General features: G+C 34.8%; 1 protein-coding gene across 3 annotated transcripts; it reads right to left on the reverse strand.

The window, feature by feature from the left end:
- Positions 1-1,005: 1,005 nt before the first annotated feature.
- LOC110700074 lies at positions 1,006-26,265 on the reverse strand. Of its 3 annotated transcripts, none has more exons than XR_002507106.1 (3): positions 11,391-13,211; positions 2,892-10,701; positions 1,006-1,536 (listed from the first exon to the last, which is right to left on the reverse strand). XR_002507106.1 is itself a non-coding variant. In XM_021877577.1 (3 exons), exon 3 carries the CDS (start codon positions 8,599-8,601, stop codon positions 5,068-5,070), a length of 3,534 nt encoding a protein of 1,177 aa, XP_021733269.1. In that variant the 5' UTR covers positions 8,602-8,785; positions 25,795-25,840; positions 26,063-26,265; the 3' UTR covers positions 2,287-5,067. The 3 variants fall into 3 exon arrangements, 2 of the variants coding, with proteins under 2 accessions (XP_021733269.1, XP_021733268.1); XM_021877577.1 differs by lacking the exons at positions 1,006-1,536; positions 11,391-13,211 and adding exons at positions 25,795-25,840; positions 26,063-26,265 and having other exon boundaries at positions 2,287-8,785; XM_021877576.1 differs by lacking the exon at positions 1,006-1,536 and having other exon boundaries at positions 2,287-10,701.
- Positions 26,266-27,547: the final 1,282 nt, after the last annotated feature.

The raw sequence follows: 27,547 nt of genomic DNA on the forward strand, positions 1-27,547 counted from the left end.
TGTGTTTGAGACCCTCGACTAAAAATACATCATCAATAGTGGTACGACTGTCGCGTGTCTACCAAAAATAAACCTAACTCTAACCTCCTAAAATGTAGTAGGGTAAGCTAGGGTCGATCCCATAGAGAATTGGGTTATTAAACTATAACTTGTGTATGTTAGAAACCCCCGTTTTGAAGAAATAATACTACGGTCTCACAAATAAACTACTACGAACTATAGGACGAATAAAATACAAAATATAATAAATAAACTACTAAAATTGAAATACAATAAAAATCAAGGATAATTAAATAGGGATCGGAAGATATATATTAGTATTGGACTATGAATTGATCACCGAATCAAATAAATCATGCACATGTCTTAATGTTAACCGATGAACACAAATAAGCACTCAACCTCCCTCAAGTGCAAATAAACCAAACAAGCTCTTGGGTTATTGTCTAACTAACTAATAATCTAAAACAAGCTCTCTAGACTCGATTAATTAGCAGCATTAAAACAAGGAGATAGTTAACTTAAACCACAAATCTCACAAGCTCGGATTTGTGCAACTCAAAGGGTTGATAATCTTAGGTATTATAAAAGGTTTTAGTCACCAATCACACACCTAATTGCTACCAAAGGAAATTAACAAAGACAATTACGTATCACAAGTTAATACTTTAGCAATCAAACTAGTAAACTATACAAAAGATGGCCGGTCTAAAATATAATTCGACTAGTTCATATCAATAAACCAAATTATCAATCCAATCAAGACATAAACATAATACCCAATAATTATAACAATTCTATTCTCACAATACAATAATCCAATGCATAATTTATCTCCCTACCCTTATTTAATCTAGCCTGACATACTAATAGTATAGAATAGAAAAGGAGAAATCATGAAATACATAATATAGCTAATTAACAAAGCTTAATCAATAATGAAACTTATCAAACAAAACTAATTATCCAAACTCCAATACCAACTACAAAACTAGTGCATATAAATAGTAATAAGCAAAATTGTAATACCACTAAAAGTAGACAAGGTACTGACAAAGTGACAATTAGATTCACTTAGCTAATTCCACGAAGAGAACAAATTTAGTGCTATTAATTGTTCTTCACCCTTGTTTCAGTCCTTCAATTGCAGTAGGTACTGGTTGTCTCTTCTGATGTACTGCCACCCACAAAACTTAGACCCCCCAAAAAAAAACCACCTATCCGAATTTTTCGCCCCCATAATTAACTGATTTCATCCCTATCATCTATTGTTTGATGATCTGTTACCCGCGAGAATCGGTCAAGATTTCCTATAGCAGCTTCCTAGAGAAGATGAACGTGTTTTCCTCTTTTGGGGTTTCTCTGCTTCTTTTAGGGCTGCTGGACATCAAGTCTCTCTTGATGGGCTTCACTTACATCATTAACTTTGGGCTTGATACAAATATGAGTAATCCCAATTTGTGGGGTTTCGTTTCCTTGAATCCCGAGCAGCAATTGAATCCATTTTGATGTCAAAATTCTCTTTCCTATAAACAACTAAATAAAATAGTAGTAACTCGTATCTATGGAAGAATATTAAATAAAACACCCTTAAACAATGAAATTTTAATTATAATATCAAGAGCTTAATAAATGTAATATCATACTTTTATGACCCTATCAAACTCCCCCAAGCTTATAATTTTGCTTGTCCTCAAGCAAAGACATGAAATCACAAAGGAGTTAGAACTCTTGATATAACAATATATAATATAACAGGCTAACATGCTGTAACATGTACTCTATATTGTTCAATAACAGCCTCAAGTCAAGTAGTATATGCAGAAGGAAACTTATTTATGAGATTAGAAATCAAATACCAGCTCTTAGACCAATCACAGCCTACTTTGCATCAACAATGTGGTGAAGTAGTTTGAAAGATTATTAGGACTTATAAAAGGATGCAGGGGTTAAGGTAGATAAAGGTGTGTCATATTTTAAAGAATGTGATGATAAAAAAAAACTCTATGACTAGTAGAGCCTCAAGAATTAATACATAAACTATAAAATCACACCTCTTATAACTTTTGGAGCTTCATGACTTTCCCTCCTTTTATTTTGTTTCATGACTCTAAATGCTATGTATCTGTCAAGAAACCCATGTAACGAGCTTTCAACCAATGACTCCCGGTCCAGTTGTCCCAAGGCACTAGGTTTGAAGAAACCCCTACGGATTTACTAACTCGAGTTACTCAACTACGATACATAAAACACCACACGTACATTTATGGGTTCTGATCTTTTTTCTTTTTTTTTTTTTTTTTTTTTTTTTTTTTTGATCCCATCCATTGGTACGCAGAGCCTTTAATATGAAACATTAATTAGAATAAAACACTGCCACACTGATAATCCACTTTACACATGCATTGCTCTACTAATCCAAGAGAAGGTAAACATCTGGGTTAATTTTTTCAGATCAATGGTATTTGAATTAGATAACCAGAAAAATAGGTCAATAAGGCTCAAATTGTTTGATTAGTGGATCATGTAAGCTTTTTGGCTATTTTGGTGCAAATGCCTTTATGCCTAAATCATTTCATTCTTATTATAACATTACAACGTTGACTTCCATCAGCTTGTAATTGTTCAAAGAGCCATGTTTTTTTTTTTTTTTTAAAAAAAAATCTGCATATATACAAGCCTATAAGCCAAAGTTAAGCATAGTAGAGTGAATATTGTTAAGAACATAAGCAAAGCACTGTCGACACAGACTGCCAGACTCAATACCATACCAAACATAACTCACTCCCCCCCAAGTTTAAGTCACACATTGCCCTCAATGTGTAACTGAATGAAAATTAGTAATAGCAAAATAAAAGGAAGAAAATAGAAGGAGAAGGAAACGAGCTCACCTGGTGAAGTTAGTTAGTGGAATGTGAGCACTGACTGCCCTAGTAGCATCCCCCAAGTTGAAATTTGCTCATGTCTTGCTATTATTGGAGAGAAAATGGTTCTGTCTAATGCAGCGAGCCTCGTGTTGGATGCTTCCAGGCTGCTGCTGAGATGTGTAGCTAGCCTGATGGCTTCATGTATAAAAAGATTGGTGCTGCAACTTTACACCTGGCTGTGCTCTGAAACAAATCACACTAAAACAAGCAACTTCAGTGTCCAGATTGTTTTTTTTTTTTTTTTTTTTTTTTTTTTTTTTTTTTTTTTTTAAGAAAGAAAACAGAAATATAAACTTAAAAATAAAATGACAAAAACAAACAAAATAAATTTGGGCTGCCTCCCAATAGCGCTTTATTTATCGTCGTTAGCTCGACGCCTTTTCAGCATGCTAGTTGTCATAATTTGGAACTTCTAGCTCCATCACTTCAACGTTTTGGACCTGATGACCCTTATAGTACGGCTTGAGTCGATGGTCGTTCACCTTGAATTCCTTCCCCGTATCTTCACTGCGAATCTCCACTGCACCATGCTCATACACCTTTGTGACAACAAATGGTCCCACCCATCGAGAACGGAGTTTACCAGGAAATAGTTTGAGCCGAGAATGGTACAAGAGAACTTTCTGCCCCACTGTAAATGTCTTTCGTGTTATGCGCTCATCATGGAATGCCTTGGTCTTCTCCTTGTAAATTCTCGCATTCTAGAAAGCATCATTTCGGATTTCCTCAAGTTCTTGCAATTGAAGTTTCCTGTGCTCCCCGCTGCATCCATTTCCATATTGCATTGTTTCACGGCCCAAAAGGCTTTGTGTTCCAATTCTACTGGCAGATGGCAAGGTTTACCAAACACAAGCCTGTAAGAGACATCCCGATCGGAGTTTTATACGCTGTTCTGTACGCCCACAGAGCATCGTTGAGGCGGAGACTCCAATCTTTCCTGTTTGGATTCACAGTCTTCTCTAGAATGGACTTGATTTCTCGATTGGAGACTTCTCCCTGTCCATTTGTTTGTGGGTGATATGCAGTGGACACTCGATGAAACACATTATACTTCTTCAAGAGAGCTCCTATTGTCTTATTGCAAAAGTGTGTCCCCTTGTCATTGATGATGGCTCTCGGGAATCCGTATCTAGCAAAAATATTTGATTTCAAAAATTCTGCAACAACTTTAGAATCATCAGTACGGGTGGCTATAGCTTCCACCCATTTCGAGACATAATCGACAGCAAGCAAAATATATTGAAAACCGAAAGAAGAGATGAAGGGACCCATAAAATCCATACCCCAAACGTCGAAGATTTCACATATTAAGATAGGAGTATGGGGCATTTCATTCCTAGGACCTAGTGTACCTGTTCTTTGACAACTATCACATGCCTTACAGATTTCATATGCATCTTTAAATATGGATGGCCAGTAGAATCCACTCTCTAAAACCTTGCGTGCGGTTCTCTTTGGTCCAAAATGTCCCCCACATGCATAAGAATGGCAGAAAGTTAGTATAGACAGAATTTCAGAATCGGGTACGCACCTTCTGATTAGTTGATCAGCACAGTATTTCCAGAGGTATGGGTCATCCCATATGTAGTATTTTGCTATACTACGCATCCGGTCCTTTTGTGCCTTGGTGTAGCTGGCTGGAAATTTCCCAGATGCTATAAAATTCACCAAATCAGCATACCACGGAGTTCCTACGTTCAAGGCATGAAGTTGCTCATCGGGGAACTCTTCATTGATTGGGGCGTGACCTTCATCAGCTTCAATAACTAACCTGCTCAAGTGATCAGCAACACTATTGTCAGAACCTTTTTTATCTTTTATTTCAACATTAAATTGTTGAAGCAATAAAACCCAACGTATTAGCCTAGGTTTGGATACATCCTTTGACCATAAATATTTCAGCGCTGCATGATCAGTAAACACAATAATTTTAGTACCCAATAAATAAGACCTGAATTTGTCTAAAGCATAAACTACAGCTAAAAGTTCTTTCTCAGTTGTAGTATAATTAGCTTGAGCTGCATCCAAAGTCCTTGAGGCATAGTAGATGGCATGGGGAACTTTTCCAACTCGCTGGCCTAGCACTGCCCCTACAGCATAGTTAGAAGCGTCGCACATCAGCTCGAATGGGAGCTCCCAGTTAGGAGGTTGTAGAACAGGGGCAGTGACCAACTTGTCTTTCAGCTTGCTTACAGGCCTCATCAAAGTGGAACTCCAAATCCTTTTGGAGTAGTTTGCATAGTGGTTGCGCAATCTTCGAGAATCCTTCGATAAACCTGCGATAGAACCCTGCATGGCCAAGAAAAGATCGAACTTCCCGCACAGAGGTGGGGTAAGGCAGAGAAGAAATTAGATCTATTTTAGCTTTATCAACTTTTATTCCTTCAGACGACACAATATGGCCTAAAACTATACCTTGTTGAACCATGAAATGACATTTTTCAGAATTAAGCACAAGGTTAGTTTCAAGACAACGTTTAAGGACCAAAGTGAGGTGTTCTAAGCATCTATCAAAAGAATCTCCATGTACAGTGAAATCATCCATGAAAACTTCTATGAAATTTTCAAGGTAATCTGAAAAGATGCTTACCATACATCTCTGAAAAGTCTCTGGAGCATTGCACAGTCCAAATGGCATACGACGATACGCAAACGTGCCGTACGGGCATGTGAACGTCGTTTTTTCTTGATCCTCCGGAGTTATAGGGACCTGCACATAACCTGAAAAACCGTCAAGAAAACAGTAATAAGCATGACCAGCAAGACGTTCTACCATTTGATCAATAAATGGTAAGGGAAAATGATCTTTTCGAGTCAAAGAATTGAGTTTTCTGTAATCTACACAAACTCTCCACCCATTTTGTACTCGGGTGGGAACCATTTCTCCCTTATTGTTTTCCACCACTGTGACTCCTGACTTTTTTGGGACCACTTGCAAGGGACTGACCCAAGGGCTATCTGATATAGGGTATATCACCCCTACTTTAAGAAGCTTCATTACTTCTTTCTTCACCACTTCCATCATAGGTGGATTAAGTCGTCGCTGCACTTGTCTCACGGGTTTAGCTCCCTCTTCTAATAAGATTCTATGCTGACACATAGAGGGGCTAATTCCTTTTATATCAGCAACTGTCCACCCTAGAGCTGTTTTATGTTCCTTCAGAACTTGCACCAGCTTTTGCTCTTGATTCGGAGTTAGATTACTCGCGATTATGACTGGCAAAGTGTCATTTTCTCCCAAAAATGCATACTTGAGATGGTCTGGCAGTGGCTTTAGTTCCACTTCAGGGGCCTGTACAATAGAAGGTAACAATCTGTTAGAAGTGACAGGTAACTGCATAAACCGTTTGTCATACCTTAATTGCTTATCAGGAAGTATTTCCAGAGAGGAAAAAGCTTCCTTAACTTCCCCCTTAAGCTCAAAATGTTCCTGCAAGTCAGTATACTTTTCTTTTTCCATAGGCGCAGTCAAAACAACATCTAACCCATCATGACCAGAGAGAAAGAATACCTGCTCAGTTAGTGCATCAATGACATCTATACTAGAAACAGATTCACAATCAGAGGGATATCTCATGGCATCAAATAAATTAAACCGGATAACCTCCCCATCGAATTCCATGGTCAACACCCCACTGTGAACATCAATTTTAGTTCTAGATGTTTTCAGAAAAGGTCTTCCTAATAAGATAGGTGCTGCACTAGGGGATTCATCATTTGGCATATCTAAAACATAAAAATCAGCAGGAAATACCAGTTCATTCACTTGCACTAAAACATCCTCAACTACTCCTACAGGGTATGTATTAGAACGGTCAGCAAGCTGAATAATCACTCGAGTGTCTTTCAAAGGTCCTAAGTTCAGAGCTTTATAGATATATAAAGGCATGACATTAATAGAAGCTCCTAAATCTAGCATGCATTTATCGTATCTCGTGTTACCTATTTTACATGGTATAGTAAAAATACCTGGATCCTTGCACTTTGGAGGAACTTTCCTCTGTAAAACAGCAGACACATTCTCACTTACACTGACTTTTTCATCTCCACTCAATCTCCTCTTGTTAGTGCATAACTCCTTCAAAAACTTTGCATACCGCGGCACTTGTCTTATAGCTTCCAGTAAAGGTATGTTTACCTCAACCTTGCGAAAAATGTCCAGGGTCTCTTTCTCCTTTTCTTGCTCTCTCTTCTTATTCTTAGATGATAACCTGCTAGGAAATGGAACAGAAGAATTAAACTGATCAGTATTAGGAGAAACAACATCTTTTACCTTAGTGGGCTGCTTATCTTGCTCTGGAACAATAGTCTCTTGTTCCTCTTGGTGTGCTGCCAGCCTTTCAGTCTTTTTCGCTGGAACCTCTAATTGCTTGCCACTTCTAAGGGAGATTGCACTCGCATTCTCCTTTGGATTTCTCTCTGGCTGACTCGGAAGCTTGTTAGAGTTCTGAGCTTGGAGCTTTCCCACTGTGTTAGCTAACTGAGAAACTTGGTTCTCCAAGTTCTTTAGACCACTTCTTGTCTCTTGCTGGAAATGCAAAGTGTTGTCAGCCATTACCTTCACAATATCTTCCAGAGACATGCTACCAGATTGTGACTGGGAAACTTGTTGATTTTGAGGTCGCGGCTGATATTGTGGTTGCTGATGAAACCCAGGTGGAGGATTAGAAGCTTGCTGTTGCTGGAAAGCTGGTGGTCTGAGGTTAGAGTTGCCTGCCTGCTGCTGAGCATTACCATATCTCAGGTTTGGATGATCTCTCCACCCCGGATTATAAGTCTGAGAGAATGGATCATAACGTCTTTGCTGCCCCTGACCACCACCAATCGAATTCACTTCTTCTTCTTGCAGAGTAGGACACATATCAGTTGGGTGTCCTACCATTGAACAAAGGCCACATACTTTTTCTTGCCCTTTTTCGATCATTACTCGCTCCACTAAGGAAGTGAGTTTAGCTACTTGTTGCTCGAGGTTAGAACTCACCACTTCATTAACTTGACGTATAGAGGTGGACGTGATATTTCGACCTCCTCGATACTGAGAGTTTGCAGCCATGTTTGCAATCAGTTTCTTTGCCTCTGCGGGTGTTTTGTCAACTAGTGCTCCACCACTTGCTGCATCAACTAGATTCCTGTCTGTCTCCCTGAGTCCTTCGTAAAAGTACTGTATTAATAATTGCTCACTGATCTGATGGTTTGGGCAACTATCACATAGTTTCTTGAAACGTTCCCAGTACTCATGAAGTGTCTCTGCATCGTCCTGTCGAATTCCACATATTTCTTTCCTGATATTGGCTATCAAAGATGCTGGAAAATATCTTTCTGCGAATACTTTTAGCATTTGATCCCATGTTGTGATGGTTCCAGCAGGTACTTCAAATAACCACTCCTTGGCAGCATCAGACAAGGCTAAAGGAAATGCCTTCAACTTGAGCTGGTCGAGGGTGACACCAGCCGGTTTCATCCCCGCACATGCTATGTGAAATTCCTTCAAAAATCTGCTAGCCTCATTCATGTGAACTGAACCCAAGGAGTTAGTATTACGGAAACCTGAAAATGTGGGAAGAGCTCTAATCAACCCCGGCTTGATCTCAATTTCTGCCTCATCGTCTACTATGCTCAATAAATTTGGATCAAACGTTGGAGCTGCAAGCTGCTTTAGTGTTTGATCACCCATCTCAAAAATATATTCACCCTCCTCGTCCGAAGATGAACTTTCACTGTGAGGTAACGGAATATGACGAGCTTGCTCCAGTATATGAGCACGAGTCCTTTTAGCTACAGGAAGAGTAGAAAAAGGATGAATTATAAGTCCCTGGTTCCTTGCCGCAAAATTTCTCAATCTTTGATGTTTCAAATTTCTGTCACACATACAAGAACAAGGAACTAGGTGACAAGTTAGTAAGAACAGTTAGAAAAACACAAGAAATAATAAAATAAAACGCCAATTCCCCGGCAACGGCGCCAAAATTTGGTACGACTGTCGCGTGTCTACCAAAAATAAACTTAACTCTAACCTCCTAAAATGTAGTAGGGTAAGCTAGGGTCGATCCCATAGAGAATTGGGTTATTAAACTATAACTTGTGTATGTTAGAAACCCCCGTTTTGAAGAAATAATACTACGGTCTCACAAATAAACTACTACGAACTATAGGACGAATAAAATACAAAATATAATAAATAAACTACTAAAATTGAAATACAATAAAAATCAAGGATAATTAAATAGGGATCGGAAGATATATATTAGTATTGGACTATGAATTGATCACCGAATCAAATAAATCATGCACATGTCTTAATGTTAACCGATGAACACAAATAAGCACTCAACCTCCCTCAAGTGCAAATAAACCAAACAAGCTCTTGGGATATTGTCTAACTAACTAATAATCTAGAACAAGCTCTCTAGACTCGATTAATTAGCAGCATTAAAACAAGGAGATAGTTAACTTAAACCACAAATCTCACAAGCTCGGATTTGTGCAACTCAAAGGGTTGATAATCTTAGGTATTATAAAAGGTTTTAGTCACCAATCACACACCTAATTGCTACCAAAGGAAATTAACAAAGACAATTACGTATCACAAGTTAATACTTTAGCAATCAAACTAGTAAACTATACAAAAGATGGCCGGTCTAAAATATAATTCGATTAGTTCATATCAATAAACCAAATTATCAATCCAATCAAGACATAAACATAATACCCAATAATTATAACAATTCTATTCTCACAATACAATAATCCAATGCATAATTTATCTCCCTACCCTTATTTAATCTAGCCTGACATACTAATAGTATAGAATAGAAAAGGAGAAATCATGAAATACATAATATAGCTAATTAACAAAGCTTAATCAATAATGAAACTTATCAAACAAAACTAATTATCCAAACTCCAATACCAACTACAAAACTAGTGCATATAAATAGTAATAAGCAAAATTGTAATACCACTAAAAGTAGACAAGGTACTGACAAAGTGACAATTAGATTCACTTAGCTAATTCCACGAAGAGAACAAATTTAGTGCTATTAATTGTTCTTCACCCTTGTTTCAGTCCTTCAATTGCAGTAGGTACTGGTTGTCTCTTCTGATGTACTGCCACCCACAAAACTTAGACCCCCCAAAAAAAACCACCTATCCGAATTTTTCGCCCCCATAATTAACTGATTTCATCCCTATCATCTATTGTTTGATGATCTGTTACCCGCGAGAATCGGTCAAGATTTCCTATAGCAGCTTCCTAGAGAAGATGAACGTGTTTTCCTCTTTTGGGGTTTCTCTGCTTCTTTTAGGGCTGCTGGACATCAAGTCTCTCTTGATGGGCTTCACTTACATCATTAACTTTGGGCTTGATACAAATATGAGTAATCCCAATTTGTGGGGTTTCGTTTCCTTGAATCCCGAGCAGCAATTGAATCAATTTTGATGTCAAAATTCTCTTTCCTATAAACAACTAAATAAAATAGTAGTAACTCGTGTCTATGGAAGAATATTAAATAAAACACCCTTAAACAATGAAATTTTAATTATAATATCAAGAGCTTAATAAATGTAATATCATACTTATATGACCCTATCAAATAGCATGGGAACTTGACCTTCCTACTTTTCCAATAGCAATTATATCTCCTTTCATATTATCACCAATGGTCACAGTTCCACCATAATAGGCATCCAGTGAGAGAAATCTAGATTTGTCTCCAATCATGTGTTTAGAACAACCATTGTCGAGGTACCAAGTGTTGTTCCCCCTCACTGGAACCTGCATGAAGAATGTGTAACATGAGTGGGATTATTTTTCATAACCTAAATTTGTGCAACATGTTTTTCATTTTTCTGTGTGCGCTTTTCTTTCTTAGGACACTTAACCTACTTGTATCCTGTATTACCACAGAAATAACAAACAATACTACTAGGTAGGTCAACATACTTCTTTTCCTTTTGGAACTTCTTTTTGAAACCCAAACCTTCTGTTCATTTGGTTTGAGCTTTAATGATCCAATCAGGAACTCTATACTCTATAGGTTGTTTATCTTTCCTAGCTCTCTCAAGTTCCCCCTCAAGTCGTGCCTTATCCGTTCTTAAATCTTCCAAATCAAATTTTAGTTTTTCAAAATTTGGATATTGAGCAAGTGGAGGAACTTCAGAGTTAGGAGCATCAAGACAGAGTTTCATCAAGGACAGTTCCACATTTAACATTATGTTATCATGTTTCAACCTATCAATAGTCTCTTTCAAAATTTTATTATCATCAAACAGACTAAAGAACCTATATTGAATGTCAAACTTCATGTTATCAATCCATTCACTGTTTTCTTTGTACGTTATTAAAGCTTCATCACTTTGCTGTTTGGTTTTATATAATTCCTTTAAATCTTCTTGCATATCCAACACAGCAAATATCAAATTATCTTTAGAGAAATGTTTTAAATCTTTTTGAGAAAACCATACCTCAGATTCTAGTGATTTCAGTTTTGCCTTTTCATCTGTTTTTTCCATTAGAGATAGATGAGCAGTTTCTTCTGAAGGTTGGTCCTCTTCTTCTTTCCCCAGGCACCTAGCATATCCTTTTTCACATTGTCCTTCGTGAAGTAAGGCTTATAAACTCTTTACTCCTTGGAACACTCTTTTCCTTTAGTCTTTCCTTTGTCACCTTCCTTAAGAGGATAGTCCTTAATGAAGTGATCTTTAGACACACACTTGAAACAAGTCGTGTCTCTGGAACTTGTACTCCTTTTGTTCCTATCGAACTTCCTGTTGTTCATCATCTTCTTAAACCTTCTTACCAGCATTGCCATCTCTTCCTCGTCAACTTCTGAGTCCTCTGAATCTTGAACCTTCAAAGCAAGACTCTTGTTCTTGGAGCTTTTAGTATTGGAACTCAGATGAAGTTCATGAGTCATCAATGATCCAGCTAGTTGTTCCATGTTGAACTTGGTGAAGTCCTTGGCTTCCTGCATGGAAGTAACCTTGGATCTCCAGCATTCATCTTGTGGTAGGCTTCTTAAGATCTTTCTCGCATGTTCATTGATAGGAATGTGTCTTCCAAGGGAATTTAACTCATCAATAATATCATTAAACCTAGTAAACATTTCCTCTATAGATTCCTTAGATTGCATTTCAAACCTTTCATATCTAGACATCAATAAATCAATTTTAGACCGTTTTACCTCATTTGTACCTTCATGAGTTACCTCTAGTAGATCCCAAATCTGTTTAGCAGACTTACATCCCATGATACGATTATGTTCATGAGGTCCAAGTCCACAATGCAAATATTTTATAGCTAAAGCATTTAACTCAAGTTTATGATAATCTTCTTTATCATAATCAGAAATAAGTTTAGGAGCTACCTCGTTCTTTTCATTGGTTGAGGTTATTTCAAAATCACCAGATTCAATAACACGCCAAACCTGGTAATTTTCAGCCTTGATAAAGATCTTCATCCTGTTCTTCCAGTAGGTGTAAAACTTACCATTGAACATGGGTGGACGTTGGGTGGAATACCCTTCTTCAAGTTTCTCCTTGTAATTCATCTCTCCAGGAACTTACTCAACAAAGTTATCTGCTTACACGTGAGAACCTTGCTCTGATACCAATTGTTAGTTGAGACAAACAATACAAGAGGGGGGTGAATTGTATGTGAGTTCCTAGTGACTACATTTGCGGAATAATAAAACAATGCTTATAGGAACTTACAAAGACACACAGATTTTACGAGGAAACCTTCCAGGGCCCAACTAGAAGTAAAACCTCGACCCTATATTAGGGATTTCAACCACAAACAACTTCACTATAATAGGGCAAACACCAAGTTACAACCTACTATAATCAGATCTTTACTCACAAGTTTCAGAAAGAACTTGCTACACAGCAAGACCCTATCCTATCCAATCTAAGCACCACACTTAGATTTACTCGTACTCCCAAAGTACATAAATTCTCAGATTCACACTAGAAGCTTACACAAACTGTATGTAAATATTAAACACACACATTCAAATAACCCAACCAATACAAGTAATGAAACCTAGTATATGATAGGTAAGTAATGCACGAAATCCGAAACTAATATGATAAGGTTAGAAGCTTGGTAGACTTACTCAATTAAAGCTCTGTGATTTCTCCACACATAAACTCACAAAAACCTAAAACAATTCGATCTCTACTATTTATACAAGTACAACTTGTATAGCAAGTAGGTTTTCTAAAAGATAAAGAAGTTAACTTGCTTTATCTTAAAAACACGATTTAAGTAAATCATCTTTAGAGAAAATCTATTCCGAAAAAAATAAGATAGAAAGATAAATATTAAAAAGAACAAAATATTTTTAAAACCGATTTTATGAAACAAATTTTAAATAAAATCTTTTCACAAAATCTATCTTTTTATCTTTTCCAATTTTATCTTTATTTACCAAGCAACTTGTCACGCTTCTAATAAATCTCGTGCATAACCTACTTAACATATTTAGCAATAAATCTAGAAGATAAAATCTTAACTAAATAATATTGCTGCGCCATATTCTGTATAGGTAGATTACTTGGGCTTCACGCAGACTAAGTTCCTAAAGGAACTTACTGCCTTCACTCAGCATGTTGTCTTCAAGTTCTTGTTAAGGAACGTTCTTGTTAGGAAACTTAGTTCTTGTTAGAGAATTCTTCTTCTATCTGGTTTAACTTTCTGTTTAAAGGCTCCTTTAGTCTTCTTAGCTCAAGTTACTTCTTCCATCACCAAGATCAATTTCACCTAAACTAATCAAATACTTAAAAACCTTTATTAGTTGAGTTTGCTTTAGTTTAAGTTCATCATCATCAAAACCTTTAAGCTTCAACAATGTGCCACTTAATTCAGATATTATATGTGATGCATTTGAGGAGAAGAAACAAAGTTCACAAGCTGATTGTTTTTGCTAAATTTGCCTTTAAAGCTAATGCAATTTGTCAAGAAGACAATCCTATAGCAGGGAAAATAACAATTCAGGTGTTTTTTAGTGGCTTTATCCCTCAAAATAATGTTGTAAAGCTTAAATTGGCAATGAATAACCTTCTTAAATTAAACTAGACATCCTTAAAAGTAAACTAAATTGCTTCTAAAGTTCTTTGTAGATAATTTCATAATTCCTCTTAGAGTCCACGAGATGTAGCCCTATAATGTAACTTTGTTTGGATACTGCATTAGGTCAGCTAACTCCTAGGCTCTTAGCTTATTCTCTGAATATTAAGCTCTTATTATAAAAAGGTTTGTGTGTGGCAAATTCTGGGGTTCTGATTGCATGCAAAAAACACTCATAGTCCTTATGGATGAAATAGGACTTGTTCTCTCTTCTAATGTCACATTGATAAAAACAATAAAAGAACCATTTTTTATGTATTTTTTTTCAACTTAGCTAGTCTTGCTTTGTTCCCTTTTTAATTTATATGTTAGCTTTGATGGTAATTAGGCTCATCATTGTATAATTTTCTTTTGAGGGATCATATATATGTTGTTTGTTAATGGTGGTTAGAAGTCTTAAACACACTTGATGTTCACTCTGAGGTCCATTTCATTTAGAAAATTTTAATTTAATTATTATGTATACATCTCATAAAAGTAAACCAAATCTCTCTAAAAGTAAACTAAACCTCTCTAAAAGTAAAGTAAACTAATGCCAATAATGAGGACTTTTTGTTGTTTGTGTCTTTGGCGTTGGGTTTGTGCTCATATCAAAGCTATGCTATGTTTGTGTCTTTGGCTTATAGTTTAATGAAAGGTCATTTTGAGGTTGCCTTAACAATTACTATGGAAGCTGGCCTTAGCAATGTTATCTTTGAAACTAACACAGTAAACTCTAAAAGACGAGAAATACATTTGTTGTCTCTAAAAGTAAATAAAAAAAGAACATAAAGTGAATAAAAAGAGCAATAAAGTAAACATATTAGCTCAAGTGGTAGATCACTATGCGGATGCATAGAGGTGTAGGTTCGATTCCTACATAGGTTCTCTAGAAGTAAATATAAAAACACTCTAAAGTTATTCAAAATAGCTTAAAAGTAAATAAAAATAACTTAAAAAAAGAACACAAAGTGAATAAAAAGAGATATAAAGTAAACCTATTAGCTCAAATGGTAGAGCACTATTAGAAATAAATATAAAAACACTTTAAAGTTATTCAAAATAGCTTAAAAGTAAATAAAAATAACTTAAAAGTAAATAAAAATAACAAAAAGTAAATCACAAAAATAATTCAAGTGAAGAGTGAGCTTTGAATTTTATATCTGTATCAAAGTAATAACATAATAACAACTCAGTATCTTGCTCTAAAAGATGATCCTACATAAATATACAGAAGATGAGTAATTACAGAAGATGAGCTAATAGGTTGAATAAGTTAATTCTTGGATCAGTTATCTCTAAATTAAAAGTAAATTTAATCTAATATAAAGTAAATAAAAAAGACTTTAAAGTAAACCTATTAGCTCAAATGGTAGAGCACTATGCGGATGCATAGAGGTGTAGGTTCGATTCCTACATAGGTTATCTCTAAAAGTATTCATAAGACACTCTAACGTAATACAAAACATCTCAAAAGTAAATCAAATTAGTTCTAAGGAATACAAACAAAAGAGGTTGTTTTATATGTTCTTTGTAACATGAGGTTAATTCGATCCTATAATGGACACACCTGCTCTCATTACTGTCACTCAATTTGATAGATTAATGATGAAGGAAAAATTACACTAAAGTAAAAAAAATTCTCAAAAGTAAATAGAAAATCAGTAAAACTAAATTAATATATCTCTAAAGAAGGTGTATACTCTGTAAAATCTGGTTATTGACTTGCAAAATTGGGTCATCAAGATCAGTTTGCTGATGGTATAAATGGTGGGGAGGAGAACCTTTGGTGTGGGATTTGGTTGCTACGAGGTCTACCAAACCTGAGACACTTCTTGTGGAAGGCCTGTAAAGGCAGCTTGGCAGTCAAAGAAAGGCTTCAAAAGCGTCATATAGTAGGGGATGCTGCCCAATTTGTGGTGCTAGCTCTAAGACAATAATTCATTCCATTTTTGGAGTGTAAGTTGGCAACTCCTAAATGGTAGCATCACTCTCTGGCTATTGTGATTGCTGATGCACCCTCTGCCTTGTTTACAGAAAGATGGGTTTGGCTTGCTTTGAAATTAAGCTCTGGTTAGTTAAGGACAGTAGCTACTTTGATGTGGGCGGCATGGACATGTAGAAATACACGGACAATGATGATGTTGCCTTTGCTGCGGGTTATGTAAATAAAAGATGGTGGAGGATTATTTAATCTATGCACAGAGAGTATTTAGATAGTGATTCACCTTGTGTTACTTGTCGACTGTAAACACGTGGAAATTCCCTCCTGTTGGGTAAAGGTGAATATAGATGCTCATTTTGTGAGTAGAATTTATGTAGGGGTTTTGAGGGACTCAAATGGTGCGGTTTTAGTTTCTGCAAAGAGGTGAGTTTGGTGTGTACTTAGTCTAGGAGATAATCTTGTTAAAAATCAAAATTAAAGCAAATTATGTCAAAAGTAAATAATAATTACTCTAAAGTAAATTATAATGCTAAACAATTTCTCAAAATATCATTAAAGCAAGTATATAATTTCATTTTAAAGTAGTTAATATTTACTCAAATTTAAAAAAAAACTCAAAAAGTATATAAAAATAATAATTACATTACAATGGTTCGAGACATTAGAAGAACCTACGTGGGATTCGAACCTACATCTTTTGTGCACTTACACACGCTCTACCTATTGAGCTAGTAGGCTATTATAGAGTAAGAATAATTAGTTGACACAATCGATCATTTTTATTTCTACATACTAAAAAAACACAAAAGTAAATAAAAATACTCAAAAGTAAATAAAAAATACTCAAAAGTAAATAAGAAAAGCTTAATTACTATCCTAATATATATGCAGAAAGGACCATGTCCACAATGAGAAGGGACATATTGAAAAAGCAGATAAAATCAAAAAAATAAAAATAATGAAAATCAGGGCAGCAGTTGCAGCAACAGCCTTGGCAGGGCAAAAGTAGCTGCAGTAGCAAGCCATGGTAGGGCAACAGCTGCAGCAGTAGGCCATGTCGGGGCAGCAGCTACAGCACCAGCCTTGGCAGGGCAGCAGCTGTAGCAGCAACCTTGGCAGCATTGGTAGAGCAGCAGCTGCAGGCTTGGCAAGGCCTCTAGGGCAGCAGCTGCAGCCTTGGCAAGGCTTGGGTGGCAGCAGCTACAACACAACATCACTCAACCCGATCATTTTTTGGGTGGGCTAATCTTCACATGTTCAATTATGAAAACTCAACCTAATCATGATGACGTGATCAACATTAAGTGAATGAGGCATTGCAGCATTAATGGGCAAGCCATCATCATAACTAGAAGACGCTAAAAACACACTCTCTTCTAAGGAAATTGTACACTAATTCATATAAATAAATCAAAAGTAAATCAATACATCTCAAAGTAAATCAATATATCATTAAAGTAAATAAAATAAAATAAAATAAAACGTAAATTAAAATAGGAAAATTGTAAACTAATAATCCCACCTTTAGTGGGTCTTCCATAAACAATCCCACCTTTTGAAATTCCAGAAACAATCCCACCTATGGTAGGGATCTTCCACTAACAATCCCTGACCGATTTGATTATTTTAGTAACCGGATTCCTTAGGTTTAAGACACATGTCGGATTTTAATAGGGTTATTCTAATTTTTAATAATTAAAAAAAAAAAAGCAAAATTAATTCAAAAAAACTAAAACCCCCCACCTTTGCCTCGGCCTGCCGCAGCCCCGCCACTGCATTCCCCTCCCCATCCCCCGCCCTTGCTTTCCCCAGCAACCTTACTTACCCCCCAAGGCGCCGGACACAACCACTGCATTCCCCACCGCATCGCCGCCCTATCCCCGTAGCAGTGTTAGTCGTCAATGGCAGATTATTAAGATCAGTTTCCAAGGAAAGCATTTGATATCTCGATCACTCACCCTAAATTCAATTTCAACAACAAAATCAACAAAACAATTCAAGAAAATAATCAAAACATATAAATACTAATTGAATGAAGAGAGTACGAACAGAAATTAAACCACAAAGAAATCCACTGGTTTTTAGGGCTCGCAATTTCCAATTTTCCTGGAAACTCGTTGTGGGGGGTTGGTGATTTGAGGCTGGGGTGGGGTTTTTTTGCTGGGGCTGGAGATTTTCGGGGCTGTTGTGGAGGTTTTTTGGGGTGGTTGAAGGGGTTTTCCGGCATGGTTTGGGGTTTGTGGTGAATAGGGGGCGGCAAGGGACAAGTGGGTATTTTGGGTGGTGGATTGTGGTTACAGGTTTTCAAGGTGGTGTTTTTGGGGGTAGTTAGGCTGTTGTGAGCTGTTGTTGTTGTTGCATGCAGTTGCTGTCGGTGGTGAAGTGGGAGGAGGGTAGCAGCTTGTTGTTGGTGTAAGGTGAGGTGAACGTGGTGAGCAGGTTGAAGCATGAGCAGGGTGGAGTTATGGTGGTGGATTGGTGGCCCAATGAGAGAGATTAGGAAGAAGAAAAAAGAAAAAAAAATTAACCTGCTTAACAGGTTATAGGTCAAAGGGATTGTTAATGGAAGATCCCTACCAAAGGTGGGATTGTTTCTGGAATTTCAAAAGGTGGGATTGTTTATAGAAGACTCACTAAAGGTGGGATTATTAGTTTACAATTTTCCATTAAAATATCTCTAAAGTATATAAGCAATCAATGGTGTGAAACGATAAATGAGTATGGTTTCTTGTGGAAATGAAATACGTATGAAATAATATAATCTCAAGAGTAACTAATAAAATTAAAAAGTAAATATGAAAAAAACTTAAGAAGTATATGAGGGTAAAGTAAAGGTTTTCAAATTAAAAATAAATAGAAAAATACAAATGCAAATAAATTTCTAGGTAGAAATTAACTAAATACACAACAAAAATGGTATAATGTCCTTGATATCCCTGTAAATTCAACAAGTTCTACCCTTGCACAAGTTGGGGCCAGGACAACTAAGCTAGGTAGAAAAATTTCCCATCCATAGTTAGGGTGTCACTAGGTCGGGATAGGTCGAGATTGGGGTTGGGAATGACCGTATGCTCACTTCTACTCTTGTACAAGTTGCAAGCTCTGTTATCTATCATTCACACATGGAATTAAACCAAAGCTATTCTAATGTCCATGGTACCCCTGCTTTAAACAACTTCTTGGGGTCTAAACACAGTATTGCCTCAATTCACAGATAGCTTTCATGGAAAACAAAGAATATGCAGCTTCAACAATTTAGAGTACAAACTTCCCATCATCCAAATTAAAAAATGCATACAGAACTAGCATAGGCTCACATAATTGCTCCTAGATTTATGTGGCGAAGTCTCTTTCACATGTCATCCCACTTTGTTTAACAAAATCAGTTCCTAAAATTCAATCAGAAAAAGAAAAGCTAAAATTGAGAAAACACAAAATTATGACCAAAGACTCAAAATAGGCTAGCCTCTTTCCATTTGTTTCTAGAGCACATCACCAACCTAGGTCCTTCTCCCACCCAAACAGTACAACAACAACTGACACACAATACCACACCCTTTGCCCCATGCTCCTTGAGCACATATAGCCATACCATTCACACAATACCCAAGAAAGTGTGTAAACAACTACCATCAACTAAAAAAGTAAATAAGACAAACTCAAAAGTAAATAGAATTTAAATAACATCTGGGTAATTCTCCAAGCTATCACAAATTAGCAAAAAATCCAATTTGAAAAGAATGACCTAAAGTATCATGTCAAACCTCCTGTCCAGACTATGATACCCTATATCTATTTTAGTCATATATTACAGCCCCTGGAACTTGGAATTATATTAACTATATTGTAATTTGTAATCTAAGACAATGATATGAGATAAGCTACTGACTACTAACAAAAAATAAGATAATAAATGAAAGAAAAGATGAATTAAACTATGAACTAAATGCATTACAAATGAAAGAAAAGATGAATTCAACTATGAACTAAATGCACCTAATGCTAAAGATTGTTTGTGAGCACAGAAGTATAGTTAACTTCTTCCTAGATTTAACTTAAAATTAAAAAAAACCCCAATTTATACAAATCAATCGAGTAGTTAGAAATTAATAACTACTACAATTTAACTCAATTGCACTCTGAACCCTAACTAGTTAGTACTCCAATTCTATTAAATAAATTCCAATAAATCACCAATTGATTACAAAACTCAAAACTAGATACCCAATCCAACCACATTTATCCACTCCCTAAGCCTCACTATCAAATCAGATATTGAAATCAATATTTTCATAAAAAAATTGAAAATACTTTAATAAAACAATTAAAATTCAAACACACAAACATATAATTTGAAAAGACCTAATATATAAATTGAACTCACAAAATATTCAATCATAACCCATAATTTTGTAATAAAAATCACAAAAAACGTGATTTAAAATGGAATTAAATTAACGACAAAATCAAAATCATCGGCAACAACCAACTAAGAAATTAGATTTACCCAAATAAAAGAATACGGAGCGAAGATCGAAGGAAAAAAAATCGCCATAGAGAGAATTCATAGCAAGAGAGAGAAAGTATACAGACGAAAGAGAGAGCAAAAAAAAAAAAAAAAAAAAAAAATCTCTGAATAGTATTCAATAGATTTACGAAAATTCCATTACTCTAGCAAAAAGGCGGACATCATCTCATCCGTCAGATCAAATGAATCAGTGGCTCAGATGAGTTCCTAGTTTCTATTATAGACCTAGGTTCTCACATCTGAGCCACTGATTCATTTGATCTGATGAATGAGATGATGTCCGCCTTTTTGCTAGAGTAATGGCATTTTCATAAATCTATTGAATACTATCTAGAGATTTTTTTTTTTGCTCTCTTTCGTCTGTATACTTTCTCTCTCTTGCTATGAATTCTCTCTATGGCGATTTTTTTTCCTTCGATCTTCGCTCCGTATTCTTTGATTTGGGTAAATCTAATTTCTTAGTTGGTTGTTGCCGATGATCAAATGTAAGTTGTTTGATTTTGTTGTTGATTTAATTCCATTTTAAATCACGTTTTTTGTGATTTTTATTACAAAATTATGGGTTATGATTGAATATTTTGTGAGTTCAATTGATATATTAGGTCTTTTCAAATTATATGTTTGTGTGTTCGAATTTTAATTGTTTTATTAAAGTTTTTTCAATTTTTTATGAAAACAATACATATATATATATATATATATATATATATATATATATATATATATATATATATATATATATATATATATATATATATATACCAAGTTATAATGAGAACCAATCCTATAATAGGAACTAGGAACTTAAGGGGAATTGGGGACCGTCAAATCTAACAAAAAACACTCATTAAATGAACGGCCAAGATCTAAACTGAAGCGCGCTTAAGTATTTTCTCTCTAATTCGCCATTTTCTCTCTCCTCAAGCTCTCTCTCTCCTCTAAAAATGGATCACCACCATTAATCTTTAAGCACTATTTCTCTCCTCCGCAAACTGGAAAACATTATAGAATCGATGTCTAAACAGGTATCTCGTTTGTATTTTTCTTGATTTTTTAAATTTTTTTATTAGAATTTAGAGTTTGAATTTTTTTCGAAATCCATTGATTTCAAAGAACGATTTTAGCTAAAATTCAGAAGTTATTAGACCTACAACTCGATGCAAATGAACTTTTGTGAGTATTTATTTTAATTAACCTGATAGTTTTGGATCTCAAATTTGTGCTAAATTGTGCGAGCAAATTATTAATAGATTTTTTGTACAACTTTTTGGCTTCAAATATGTGTGTGTGTGTGTGTGTTTTTTTTAATTGTAATTTTAGTTATTTTTTTTACAGAATTTTAGAGTAAATGATAATGTGCGATAAGAATTTTCTATAGTATGAATTTTGTTAGTGTTGATGATTATTCAAAATTGCTTGCTTCAATCTATTGTAATGTAAACTAGTAAAATTAAATCAATTTGGCTTAGAGAATTGAATTTTCATACAATATGAACATGCTGAAATTGTTAGATTCTTGGCAATTTTCTTATATAATGAATCTGGAATATTGACTTTTTCTTAATTGTATTACAGTAAGCAAGTAAATCCTACATAGCTAGGTTGGAGGAAGTCCTAAGGTAGATACAAAAAACTTAAAAGTAAATCAAAATACTCCAAAAGTAATTTTCCACTCTAAATAGATGACGCATCAGATTTTTATAACCGTGATTCAAGTGAACCTTAATCTGCACAGAATAGAATACCATTGTACATAGGTACTCTGTAATTTTTCAGCCTTAAAAGTAAACTACTAGATATCTTTAAAAGTAGGCTAAATCACTCTTAAAGTAGATTAATCCTTTAGTTTATTGTTTTACACCTAAGCTGGTATGCTTTTTGTCCGACTGCTGCCTGACAAGTCTAACTATTGCAACATAATTTGAGTCGTTCATAGGATTTCTGGTAATTTCCCTTGTATTTCGCATCTAGCTAACAAAAGCTAGGAACTCTACCTCCTGACTTGTATTCACCTTGTATCAGAGGGAGTGCAAAATTACAGGCGTGAAAGCTAGTGTGGGAATTGAAGGTCCCGTAAAACTATTTTATTATGTTGATTTTACATAATTACTTGTTGCTTTTTCTGTGCAATTTAGACTGGATTTTGTTGCAATACGTTTGGAATTTTTTAATATTTTGTGTATCGCAAGTTTTATGCTCCTATAGCTGCTACACATTACTTGAAACCTCCTAATTAAACTTAGGGTGTACAAGTTGAATACCAATGCAGCCTACTTTGAGGATATTTCAATTGGTCTAGGCTTCTAGAGGGTTTTATTCGTGACACTACAGGTGATGTTCTGTTGGCTACTTGATGTAGGTTGCAGGGCAGATTTGTAATTGATAAAAGGATCAATTTTTATAGCTTCTCTACACTAAAAAAATACCTCTAGGAGCCTGCCAAGGGCTATCAAGATAACACTTTTATTGCTTCGATAGGTGGCTAGTTGGCTACACTAGAATCAATTGCTACGGCCTGATCATACGACACCAAAGCTCTCTCATATTTATCCTGCTTATACTTGTCATTTCCTAAGGATCCAATTTACTCAGTCAACTCTGAAGGTGTATTTCATCAGTATTGTTCCTCCGTAGAATATTTCCCATAGTAACATTAATAATTTCCAAAGTCACATTGACCATGGTGTTACTGTTAGTAGTAACACAATTCTGTTTCAAGCTATTGATTTGAGACAACTATAGTATGTTTTCCGAAGGAGCTCGTGGAATTCCAGCCTCGCTTTGATCACCTAACGACTGTGTCATTCCTAAATTATATTACCTGAAGAAGAGGAAGAAGACGTTGTGGAAATTCTTGCAGCATCAGAAAGTCTTCTACTTGATTATGATTATGTGAATCAGACACCTCAGACTTGCCACATTATACTTTACAGTTAGAGTAACTAATTTTTCAATCACAACTTTTTTAGATTTGCAATTAGCTACTGCTGTAGCCTCAACTGGCTTACCATGATCTCTTTTCTCAATCATATTTACTGTTTGTAGTCAAAGGAAGAGAACAGGACCGAGGACCTTCTAGAGCAAATACTACAACGTGACAATAAGCCGCCTATGAAGCCACAACCACTGTTAGAAGACTCAACCATGTAAGTACTGATGGTTTTTCGGGTGTAGTGGTTCTTGACATTTCAAGTCTTCCTTAATCAAATTTGCATGTTTGGTTTGTAAAAAAAAAAAAAAAAAAAAAAAAAAAGTAAACCTATTAGCTCAAGTGGTAGAGCACTATGCGGATGCATAGAGGTGTAGGTTCGATTCCTACATAGGTTACCTCTAAAAGTAAATACAAAGCATTTAAAGTTATAAAAAAAAACCTCAAAAGTAAATTAAAATAAGTAAAAAGTAAAACTAATTAGCTCTAAGATTTACAAATGATGAATTGGGTTTGAAGGCCTCTATATATCATTATATCGAAAAACTTTGGGGTTGTCATCTTATTTCTAGATTGGCTGAGGACCTCATCTCTATTTCTACCTCCAAATATCTCTAATGTAAATCAACTAAGAGAGTAATATATGAGTTTGAGGTTAAAGTGAAGGTTTTCACATTAAAATTTAATAAATTAATGTAAAAAGTAAATAATTTTATTTTCACACAACGCAAATGATCAACAATGTCACACTGTTGATCAAGGAGAAACTTTCCATTATTTTGACATCCTTATTCCACATATCACATATTAACTCAAAAGTAAATCATAATGGGTTAAAAGTAAATAAAAAGAGTTAAAAAGTGAATCAAAATATCATTAGAGTGGTTAAATAATATTGACTCAAAAGTAATTAATATTTACTCAAAATTAAATAATGTTTACTAAAAAGTAGATGTATCTCAAAGGTGTATATACGAATTTATATTTGCATATGAATTAGATGACTGGTGCAATTCCTCCTCAGTTAGGAAGGCTTAGGATGATGAATAGCTTACTTCTATAGGGGTCTAGCGGAATACTCTGACAGGTAGTATTATGATTCAGATTTCTAAATGTTCAGCATTGGTTGTGCTTTAATTATTAGTTAACAATTTGTTAGGGTGGCAGATTCCTGTTGAATCGGGGAACTAGTGTTGTTACAACAACTTCATCAGTCAGTTTGAAAATTCACTAACAATTTCTATCCCTTGGGAGATGAGCAACTATACTAATAATCTGACTTTTTTGTAGTTGGATAAGAATCCATTGACACGCTCAATTTTTCTCGACAGATAGGTGATTCAATGATTATGCATCGTATGTCAAAAGTAAATAAAAAATAATAAAAAGTAAATTGAAATATTCTATAAGTAAATAAAAAAAGTTCAAATGTAGAGTAAATAAAAAATAATAATTATATAATAAATAACCTATGTGGGACTCAAACCTACATCTTTTGTGCAATTACACAATGCTCTACCGAATGAGCTAGTAGGCTATTATATAGTAAGAATATTAAGTAAACGCATTTGATAATTTTGACAAAAGTAATTAAAAGTACTTAAAAGTAAACAAAAGTAAAATAAAATTCTTAAAAAAAACAAAAACATCTCAAAATATGTCATGTATAGATCAACCATATTATGGTCTATGTATGATACCTTGCACATCAGAACATCTGAACTGAAATATGCTTTTGTATGGTTAGAAAGAGATGTTAAAGTCCTTGTAAGACTTAAAGGATGCATTAGACTTTCCTAATATACACACCTTAAAATAATAATCTTAATATCATGTAATTTCAAACTAACATGCATATTTTTAAAAAAAAAAAAAAAAAAAAAAAAAACAAATAAGATTGAACCTCTGACATCAAACAAATAATCACATATCATAGTATCATACTAAACCACCAAAAAGATCTCGTGAAATGACATGAATAGACAATATATGGTGTGAAATGACATGAACAATCTAAAAATGTCATCAATCTAAGTAATCAAGGATCAAACAAGCAACAACTCTATAGGTTGGCACAAAAAAGTGTGTAGCATTAATCATCCAAAAAATAAATGACATGAACAATGAAATAGACAATAGATATGGTCGGCACCCAATTCCATACATTCTTCATTCCCTGATTTCCCACCAGAATTAAGTACTATCTCTTTTTATCGATCAATTCCATTAATCAACCCAAAGTTGGAATTGTTGTACAATACTACCCATTAGAGTGAGGCACAACTAAAACAACAACAATAGCATATGAAGCTATGATATAGACAAACAAAAAAAATTAAAATAGGAAAAAGATCTTACGCAATTGAAGTTTAATCAGATCCCATGAAGAACTAAACTAAAATTCCTGCAAAAAAACCCCAATAACAGCAATCACATCCTACATTATTGCAGAATTGCAAGTGCAACACTCATATCTATCAAATTATCAAATACAAAACTGATGAAATCAAACAAATCACAAACAAATTTCAGATATTGCTAAATTAAATCCAAAGATTAATCATTCTTCCACAATCGAACAAATTTAAACCTCAATTTGGTATAAAATCAATCTAAAACCAATTACCTCAATTTAAATTATTGACCAGGAGCTAAAGCTCCGAAATCAAATCAGTCGGCTAACCAGAAGATCCATCTCTTTCTCCCGTCTCTCATCATTCAACATGATTCTTCAACAATCTAATAAAAAAGTTTATCGTTTTCGCTTGATTAAAAATAGCAAAAACCCTAATTTAAAAAAAAAAATTGAATAAATCAAAGCTCAAAAACAAAAATCATAATTGTTGGAATAAAAAGAACAAAGAAATTAAAATCAAAATATATAACTTGTCCAAAAATGGATATAATAGCAACAAAGATCGAATTTTTTTTTTTTAAGAATTTGATTGTAGAAGAACATAAAGAATCGCAGAAGAGAGAAGAGAGAATTGGTATAAGAGAAAGAAAGTACGTGTGAGGAAGGGAGAGAAATAAAAAAGAAATCAGGAAGATGATTAGAGCAACTACAATGATTGTAGCTAAGGACTTGTTTGCAATTTCAATAATTTCCTATCTACTAGCTTGATCATTGGAGCTAGAAAACTCAATTAGCTTAGATTAGCTAAGCTAATTTGCTTGGGAATTAAACTTGCCAAAATAAAATACTCATTGTACCAATCAAGCTCTTTTTATGTATTTTTATCCAACAATTACTACAAAGCTGATAGCTAGCCATTGGAGCAAAAAGTAGCTAACATGATGATTAGCTTAAAAGCTTAAGTGGCATGGCAAGTTAATTGTAAAATTAGCTTGTCATTGGAGTTGCTCATAGAGGTAGTCATTCATATCGTAAAATTTACTAATTTGCCATTAATGAAGCGGGTGGAATGTTAGCCGTTAGATTAAGCGTGATCAACGGTCCAAATGAGTTCTCAGTTCCTATTATAGACCTAGGTTCTCACGTGATCTTGATTATATATATATATATATATATATATACTAGGTTAGAACCCGTGCAATGCATAGTTTATATAAAACCTATTTTTAATTTGTACATTTTAATAATAAAGCGCTATTATTCATGAACATAAATAAGAATTACGTACATTTTGTAATTTAAAATCTTTTATTTTCATCAAAATTATGATTATAGTATCTGTTCGACGTCGTCTAATTCAAAGTTCAATGTAGGAGATTATTTATTAGTGTGGTATTAAAAAAACTGTTTCAATTTCGCTACTACAAAAAGCATGTTTTTTGGACGCTTTTTAGGCCTTTTTTCGACGCTAAAAAGCGTCGAAAAAATATTTCTCGACGCAATACGTGAGTCGAGAATTTTGAGGGACACATAAAAGCGTCGAGTATCGACGCTTTTATGTGTCCAAACTAATATACGAAGTGTCGGAAAATACTTATTTCGCGCATTATCCCAAATTTGTGTAGTTTTTTAGCGACGCTTTTACATGTCCACATACTCAAATTTAGCGACGCGTTTTGTTGTCTTGCGTTTATTCGTGTCAGCCTATGGTATGGCGGGAAACTCTTGAAATGTAAAAATGTGAAAAAATATGTA

Source organism: Chenopodium quinoa, unplaced genomic scaffold (genome assembly GCF_001683475.1).
Source record: "Chenopodium quinoa cultivar QQ74 unplaced genomic scaffold, ASM168347v1, whole genome shotgun sequence".
Taxonomy (NCBI): Eukaryota; Viridiplantae; Streptophyta; class Magnoliopsida; order Caryophyllales; family Amaranthaceae; genus Chenopodium; species Chenopodium quinoa.